This window comes from Nyctereutes procyonoides, unplaced genomic scaffold, assembly GCF_905146905.1.
Source record: "Nyctereutes procyonoides isolate TBG_1078 unplaced genomic scaffold, NYPRO_anot_genome, whole genome shotgun sequence".
NCBI lineage: Eukaryota > Metazoa > Chordata > Mammalia > Carnivora > Canidae > Nyctereutes > Nyctereutes procyonoides.
Window position 1 is genome coordinate 19,312,114 of NW_026575020.1, and position 9,203 is coordinate 19,321,316.

The 9,203-nt window shown below is 41.6% G+C and overlaps 1 protein-coding gene across 9 annotated transcripts in view; it reads right to left on the minus strand.

The window, feature by feature from the left end:
• SYNRG (synergin gamma) overlaps positions 1 to 8,903 on the minus strand; it is an 82,258-nt gene extending 73,355 nt beyond the window's left edge. For 5 of the 9 annotated variants that reach the window (XM_055327157.1, XM_055327219.1, XM_055327199.1 and 2 more), the window contains exons 1-2: positions 8,768 to 8,902; positions 1,611 to 1,651 (exon numbers count right to left, since the gene is read on the minus strand). In XM_055327157.1, the coding sequence (XP_055183132.1) occupies positions 1,611 to 1,651; positions 8,768 to 8,844 (118 nt within the window). In that variant the 5' untranslated portion in view covers positions 8,845 to 8,902. Of the gene's footprint in view, positions 1 to 1,610; positions 1,652 to 8,767 lie in introns of all 9 variants that reach the window. The other 4 variants (XM_055327185.1, XM_055327177.1, XM_055327192.1 and 1 more) reach the window with 2 other exon arrangements.
• Positions 8,904 to 9,203: the final 300 nt, after the last annotated feature.

A 9,203-nucleotide genomic window follows, 5' to 3' on the forward strand; every position in this document is an offset into this window, starting at 1 on the left:
TTTTGGTCAAATTTTGATTTTAAAAATTAAAGGTCTGGTAAAGTATGCCACATTTACCTTGTGAGTTCTATGTACCTTAAAGGTTATTTACACACCATTTAATTTCAGAAGCATGAACATCCATATTTATAAGTAACATTAGTAGTGGCATTGACTTATTCATTCAATCATTTATTCAAACATTTGAGGGCCTACTCCTTGTCAGGCACCATTCTAGGGACACAGTAGTCAACAATACCAAGTCCTTGTCCTCAGGGAACTTACATGTTTTTCCTCTTGCCCCTTTGGACCTAAAGTTTTGTTCATTTGATTTAGTTTTATTTAATTCTTGAATGGGTAACTCATGTATTTGGTACAACATTTAAAGACATGAAAGTATGCACAGTGAAAACTCTCATCTCTCTTGTCTTCTGTTCACCTATCATGATCTTGTGGCTACTCCTGCTGTCAGCTTCTTGTGTATGCTTTCAGAAATAATCCATGCATAATTTAAAGCCTTCTAATGATCAGAAAGTCCTAACATACTTTGTATATTAAAAAAAAAATCTCAAAAAAATTCCAAACTCCATAAGAAAAAATATCAGGCAAACTTTTAGGCTCTCTTCTTGCTCTATATGTAGATTTTTTACTTGAAAGTTTACAAATATGCAAAATCTTGAGCCATGATAATGAATAATAACTCTGCAATGCCTTCCTAAAGAACAAAAGATCTCAAACCATTCTATCTAAATCTGAGACACATCTAAGTATAGATAGCTTAAATAATGCATAAATGTTAGCACAATGGAAATAATACAACTGACCCTTGGAAAAATTTACCTGAAACTCAACCTCCATCACTGATTACAAATGGAGACAAAGTCAGTATGAGCCACTGACCACCTGCTACTGAGCTACTCTTTATCTTTCATCTCTATTGGTGACCTGGGAGTCTCTGTTTCTAGAAATTCTAGCATAAGCAATCAACACTGGCTTTGTGAGAAGGGCCAGTTTTCAGAAGCAGATTGGTATGTGTCGGGGGTACAATTAAGAGCATGTGACCAGAAAGAAGAGAACGGCAGACATATTCTTTCTTCAGTGCTGTGTCCCAATGCCACAGCAGGAGGAGTCAAGATTATATCCCTTCACTACAGTTGCCCTGAAGGCACAGCTAGAATTAATATTGGTAGGCCCTTATCTTAAACAGAAAGGATATACCCAGTAAAGAAATTGAAAAGAATAAAACTGACACTTAAAAAATTATTTATATTTAATCAGAGTATGTTATCTCTTATAAGACCAAATTCATATAGAGAAAACATGACAATAAAGGATACTTAAAAAGGTTCATTTACTCATTTAACAAACATCCACAGAGACCCTCTAATTTTCTGTCAGTATGCTGGGTGCTGCAGACACTGAGAAGCATAAGGCAGACATAGCTTCTGCCCTATGGAGCTAACAATCTAGAATTAGGCAATTTTTGAGAAATGTTAAGAACTAACTGGTAGATAGGTTCAAGACTATAGGAAAACTTTACTCTATGTGGCAGAATCAGGACTTTTTTTTTATCCACTTAATTCCCACTTAAAAATAAAAGTGAAAAGTTTAAAATTTCAGTTTTCACATACCTTGAGGGGGTCTCATTCCACCTGCAACTGGGAACATGAAGCTGAAAACAGAAGAAAACTAGATCAAGACCTTAATATATACAAGTATTTCAAATAAAATGATTCTGTTTTACATAAACCAAAGAACTGTAGAGTCCTACCATTTTTTCTGTAGTACAATACTGAATTTCAGTACAGACTGAACATTCACAGGACGCATGAGATTGTGTTAGCGTAGGGAGGAAATTTTTGAAATAGAAAACTAGTCCTGGTCCTGTCACTGGGTGACTTCCCCGGACTCCAATTTCTCCATCCATAAAACAAGCAGGTTGGATTAGATTCAATTCAGTGAACATGTATTGAGTACTTAACTACATGGAGGAACTGACTCAGCTCACAGTCTGGGCGAAGACATGTATGCAGGCAACTAACTCTAATACTGGACAGAATGTGCTAAGTGCTGGGAGAGGTCCAAAATACCAACCGAGATGAAAAGAAAAAGATTAATTTGATGGGTTATATCTCAGGGAGTTTTGTGAAGGTATCTTTTAAGCTGAACCTCAAAGAGAGTCACACTATATTGTTTGAGAGCTCTGAGGCCAGAGCTGTGTTTAGAGAAATAATTTAACGTTGATTATAAGATACAGGATTAGAGAAGTAAAGCAGGTTGTAGAGGACCTTTGATTTTCCTTTGAATATTATATGAAGGCAGAGATTTAATTGTGGTAAAACACACATGACAAAATTTTCCCATTTTAATCATTTAAAAAATTATTTATTTGAGAGACAGAGAGAGAGCAAGAGAGAGCATGAGCAGGGGGAGGGAGAAGCAGACTCCCTGCAGAGTGGGGAGCATTGACATGAGGCTTGATCCCAGGACCCTGAGGATCATGACCTGAGCAGGAAGATGCTTAACTGACTGAGCCACCCAGAAGTCCCCCATTTTAATCTTTTTTAAGTATATAGTTTGTAGCATTAAGTTCATTCATGATGTTGTACAACTATAACCATGATCCATTTCCAGAACTTTTTCATCATCCCCAATACTCTATACTCATGAAACAATAACTCCCCATCACTCCCTCCCCCAACCCCCAGTAGCCACTACTTTTTGTTTCTTTGAATTTGCCTATTCTAGTTACCTCATATCAAATGGAATCATACGATGCTTGTCCTTTTTATATCTGACTTATTTCACTTAACATACTATTTTTTAGGTTCATCCATTTTGTAGCAGGTATCAGCATTTCATTCTTTTTTATGGCTGAATAATAAGTACTCCATTATTTGGTCATAACACATTTTGTTTATACATTCATCTATTGATGGACACTTGGGTTGTTTCTACCTTTTGACTGTTGTGAATAATGCTCCTATGAATTTAGTATACAAGTATCTGTTTGAGTCCCCCTGTCAAGTATTTTGGATATATATTTAGGAGTGGAATTGCTGGGTCATATAGTAATTCTGTTTATTCTCTGAGAAACTGCCAAACTGATTTCCACCACAGCTGCCCCATTTTGTATTCTCAATAGCAACGCATAGGGCTTCAATTTCTCCACATCCTAACATTTGTTATTTTGTGTTGTTGTTGTTGTTGTTGTTTTATAATAGTTATGCTAAAGGGTATGAAGTATTATCTTATTGTGATTTGGATCTGCATTTCCCTGATGTCACAGGTTCTAAGTAGGAGAGTAAAATGATCAGAAATGTGGTTTGGGTTTTTCTAGGAATGGGGTAAAGCAGAGATGATTTGAAGCAAAAAGAACCAGCTAAGAAACTACCACAATAATCTTAACAGATGAAGAGGGCCAGAACCAGCGTGGTAGGACTAGAAGAGGTGAATGAAAGCTATTTGAAAAGAAGAATCAAGAGGACTTGGCAATTGCCAAGATGGGGGAAAAGCAGTGAAGCAGAAAGAGCTGAAGATGATGCTGAGATTTTGAGCCTGAGGAACAGTATGGATGATGATACTGTTTCCTAAAAGAAGAAACCCTTGCCTAGGTTTGGGGAGGAAGGATGTAGGAGTGCCTCTTTGAGGAGTGATCTAGTAGGCAATCAGAAAAGTAACTCAAGCACAGGAGAAGGGTCTCGATCAATGTAGCTAGGCTCTTTTAAAATAAAGGTTAAAAAAATTAAGCTCTGGTTGTGAATGAAATAGCTAAGAGAACATCTATAGGGAGAAGAAAAAGCACAACTTGGAGAATTCTTATAGTGAAAACTGAGTAGGAAATGGTCACTGAGAGCCAACAGAGTTGGTTATAATTGAGTGATAACTAAGGAAGGACCACATTTTTGGGAAGAAGGAATAAATTACCAGTATTTAATGTTGTAGAAAAGCTGAACAGAGTGGGGATTAACAAAAAAGCTCACTGCTTCCAAAAATGCTGATCTTTGAGTAAACAGTGCAAAGAAGAGAAACTCTTGGACCTGTATAAAGTTGGGATATAAAAGATATATTTAGTAATTGATAAAACAAAGTATTTGAGGGAATGAGATTAAGATAGAAAGGTAGCAAAAGAGATCTGCTTTGAAATGGAAGAGGGACTTCCTTCTATGAGACTGGAAGGAAAGAAAATGGGACAAATTCAATGAAGAAAAAGTATAAGTGGGAAAGACATAATCTGGGAGGCAAGGGTCTAGAGGGGGTGTTTTGAGTAATCTTTAAAGAGTCTAGCAAAATCTAGGAATTATGTGCCAAATTTATGTGTTCTTGCACTTTTCTTCCCTTCCCAGGAAAAGGGCTAAAATCCAAATTTTAGAGTCTTTCAGTTCTAAAATATTTTTAATTAAAAAAATTTTGTAAAGAGGTTTACAAAGTTCAGGTTGGACATCTATCTGGTTATATGTTATTTATAGCTTTGTAGGGGATCTGAACTTTTAACAAATTCTACTGCTGACAAGCAGTCTGGCAACCAGAGAGAGGCCTGAATATTGAACAGCTTTTCTGAACGGCACAGAAGATGTATTAGCTAAGTAATGTGTTAAGTAGAAAAGATGTTTAAATTCCAAGTTGACATTTGGTAGTATCACTTTTTTAAAAAGCTACTCACACATACTAAGACATATAAACTTAGGAGCATTTAAGTAATCCACTTGTCAAGACCTTTCCAAATCAGTCTTAAGGATTAAAATTACCAACGTGGCTTGGTGGCTAAGTAAAAACTAGAAACTCAAGTTATATATATTTTTTCCAGATCAGCCATAAATTAACTGTAAAGCTCTATACCAACCCCTTCATCACCCTGTCCTGTTTCCCCTCTGTCAAATGAAGGCACAGAACTGCAGGTTTGCCAAGGTCCCAACTAAGACAACCAAATAAACAAGAATAAATGTATAGACATATAAAGGTTACCTTGAAAACAAACAAAAATTAAATTTAGAACATTACCGACAAACATGACTTACTCCAGGAATTTTTAGCAATCCAAACTCCTTAGTGACCTATGTACCACTCATGAGGTTCTCTGGAATGTTTAGACGACTAACTTCAACATGCTTCGAGACTGGTTAGACAAGCAGCTAAGCTACTGATAAGACAGCAAAAGGTTGGCAAAAAGACCCAACACCCACTGCTCCCCAAAACTGGGCAGCAAGATGACTAACAATTTAATTTCAAAGGCAAAACCACTATTTATGACCAATACCCAAGCGTGAAAGCAGAACTGTAAGGTCTACTTGTCACAGGCCTATGCCATTCATCCTTCCCTTTTGGTTATCTTTGCTACTAACCATCTGTTCTCAAGCATGGATTCTAACAAAACGTCTTAAAGCATCTCTCTGCCTCCAAACTCTAGGACTTTAGTACAGCTCACAGAGCACAGGTGAGGGGCATCTTCCTCAAGGACCATTTGATAAGGCTACTCTGTAATGAATTTCCTTTAGTTTATATCCCAGGCCCCCTCTAGTTTTAGCACAATTTTTTTCAGCTTTATCTCACAAAACTCGTCTCCCCCTTAGTGCCACAATCCATCCAGCCTACTTGCTGTTCCCTTAGTGTTCAGTAGGCCTTCAAATTTCTTATGATAAGCCCTTGACCCCCTTCCTCTTCCTCCAAATGACGCCCAGCTGAAACACCTCCTTTGCCTCAATGTAGCCTGAATCCACAAATATCTACAGAATATTTTCTTTTTTTAAAAGATTGTATTTATTTATTAATGAGAGACACAGAGAGAGTCAGAGACACAGACAGAGGAAGAAGCAGGCTCCACGCAGGGAGCCCGACGCGGGACTCGATCCCGAGTCTCCAGGATCAGGCCCTCGGCTGAACAGGCGCCAAACCGCTGAGCCACCCAAGCGTCCCTACAGAGTATTTTTTATGTTACAATGTGCTAGAAGCAGTGGAAGATGAAAAGATGAGGAAGCCCTTAAAGAGCTTATAAAAGAGCAGGAAAAACACAAGCTCACAAATGCTAATATCCCAGAAGGATACAGACTAATCAAGATCTTTCAGCTTTTCTCTCTGCCGTACTTGTCTTTAAAATTTTTTTTAAAAAATTATACTTCTCATCTCTTGGGTAAATTTTGTCCTTTATATAACTCTAGCATTTATTCTAAAGTGGCTCAACCAGGATATTAGTCAAAAGTAGGCTAATATTAATGAGGTTGGAAAATGCCATTGCTTTTTGTTTAGTCTCTTAGAACAGAAACAAGAATCTAAGAAATATGGTACCTTAAAGTTCCTGGATTTTCTCTATTAAAAGCTGAGAAAGGTTGGCTGCTCTTTTTCTTTTCCCTTAAAATATATTTAGGCTATCATAATGTTAACTTCCTTATACAAAAACCTCAGCCTTCACCACTGCTCTCTAAAAATCAGAATATTCTTTCAACCTCAGAAAGTTTCCAATAAGTGTAACATTTACCATATATTTTGCAAGGTAAGGATCATTTTAACCACTTTTCTCTCCCATATATCCTCTACAGTTTTATTTCTTTAAAAAAGATTTTTATTTATTTATTCATGAGACACACAGAGAAAGAGGCAGAGACATCGACAGAGGGAGAAGCAGGTGCCTCACAGGGAGCCCGATGTGGGACTCGATCCCGGATCCTGGGACCAGGCCTTGAGCTGAAGGCATACCCTCAACTGCTGACCCACCCAGGCATCCCATATCCTCTATAGTTTTAGAATGCAATGTTACTCCAACCAACTTTTTTTTTTTTAAGATTTTATTTATTTATTCACGAGAAAGAGAGGCAGAGACACAGGCAGAGGGAGAAGCAGGCTCCATGCAGGGAGCCTGACATGGGACTGGGTCCCAGGTCTCCAGGATCACGCCCTGGGCGGAAGGCAGCGCTAAACCGCCGAGCCACCCAGGCTACCCTCCAACCAACTTTTATACATGAAAGAAACTTTAAAATCAATCATTCTAACTTCCATTATAATTTCAAGCCATACTGATTTTTTAAAACGAGCGTTCATGGGGGACCCCTGGGTGGCTCAGCGGTTTGGCGCCTGCCCTTGGCCCAGGGCGTGACCCTGGAGTCCCGGGATGGAGTCCCACATTGGGCTCCCTGCATGGAGCCTGCTTTTCCCTCTTCCTGCGTCTCCGCCTCTCTCTTTCTGACTCGAATGAATGAATGAATGAATGAATGAATGAATGAATGAATAAATAAATAAATAAAATCTTAAAAAAAATGAGTGTTCATGGACTAGTGACATTAAAATACTACAAACTAAGAGGAATGATCCACTCAACTTTTTGCACCTGAGGTCCTCCCCACACACACAAAAAACAGAAGCCAAACCACCAAAAGACGACCAAGGTTTTGAGGGAACATTACTGACAAACACGACTTACTCTATAGGCCTAAAATACCAGATTCTTTTAAGTTTGTATTTTCCCAGAACTTAGTGCCATGACTGATCAAATCAATGCCACTCAAGACATGTGAAAAACTGGCATCACATATAGAAAATAAATCATTACATATTTGTCTTCTGCAGCCAAATACTGACTTATGTCAAATAACAATGTCAAGAAACAACATAAGTTAAAGAAAAAAAGAAAACAGTTTTACATATAAAGTGAAAGATGTGTAGAGGAAATGGAAAGTGGAGCTGTACAACAGCCACTGCCCTTTTTCCCCAGCATATACATAAGCATCTGCAGGGGGTGATAACTTTAAAGACTTTACACTTTAGTGTTCGTGACTCCAAAATTAAAAAAAACAAACAAACAAAACACTGCCTATCGAAACACTAACATTTTGCTTTCCAAAAATAATTTGGGATGCTGAAGATAAAAAGCTAATTTTATCTTCAACTGTGTATGCCCTATGGGGTTGCCTAACGAAACCAACTCCGACTAGGTCATCATAGAAGCGGGGTGGAAACTTCCCCCAATAAAAGATTTCCTTAAATGATGAAGTTGTCAAGTTGCAAACGTTCTTCTCCTTTACTTATCACTCTGGATATGAGAACCAGAGGCAATTACTACTTGACAGAGGAGAGGGCAGGTTTGTTTCAAGGACCAAGCCAAAGTCTGGAAAGCTTTTGTTCTGCTAACTGCGTAACTGCTGTTTAATAGTGATTTGATTTTAATGAGGAGACGAGTCTTAACGAGTCACGTCTACAAGGGCTCTTTACCAATTCGAAGGTCTTCAGCTTTTTCCTGCTGTTTCTCCCGTGTCGCTAAGGTGATAAAAAGGACAGGGCCTTCTAACGGGGAAGACAAATAGTACACAGACAGACACACAGACGCGCGCGCGTCGGGGAGACCGCTCCTCAGTTGAGAGCCCTCAGTACGCTCTCCCTGGTCGAGCCCAGAGCGCCCCGCGAGAGGGAAGTCTGGTCGCTGGGGGCCAGCCAGGGCTGGAAGCGAGGCGTCGGGGTTCCTGTGCCCTCCCAGCCCCGGCCGGGCGCCAGCCCAACCGAGCGGACCCTCACCTCCTGCTCCAGCTCCTGCTCCTGCTCCTGCTCCTCCTCTCCTCCCCGCACTGGGACGCTCTCGCTCGCTGCTCGGCCCCGGCACCGACGCCGCGGAGCCTGGGAGGCGGCAGTCAGGCGCCGGGCTCCCCCCGACCCTCCCGGCCTAGGTCCCCCGGAGGACCCCCTTCTCCCGTAACCCAGTGTCACAGGAAAAGGGGTCGAAGCGGGCGAAAACCGCCATAACCGCCAAACAGCCCTCGCCCCGGCGGGGCCAGCCCCGGAGTCCGGCTCGGCTCTTCACACCCACCTGCCTCCCCCGGCGGCCCCCGCGCCGGCTCCCGCGGCCCCGCCGCCGCCAGCCCCGGCTCCCGGCCGCAGCGCCATCTTGCTCCGGGCCCGCCGCCGCCACCTTACGAGCAGCTGTCAGCTGGAGACAGCCACTTCCGGGGCAGACGCCAGCCCCTCCACGCCGCGGCCTGGGTGACGGGGCGGGGCCTTGCGCCCACGTGACCCACCACGCCCCGGGGGGGTGCGGCGCGCCCTTGTCACGTGAGCCGACCTCCGCCTGGGGTCCTGCCGAGTGCGGCGCTGGTCCTGGGGTTGCCTGGGCCGCCCCGGGAGCTGATTCATTCCCCCGCGGGCCGCCAAGCGGCAAATCGATGTCCCTCCCTTTGAAAAGCCGTCATGTTGGTTAGTGGAGAGACTGAACCTTGCTTTTTAAACCGAATGATGGGTGCACCGGT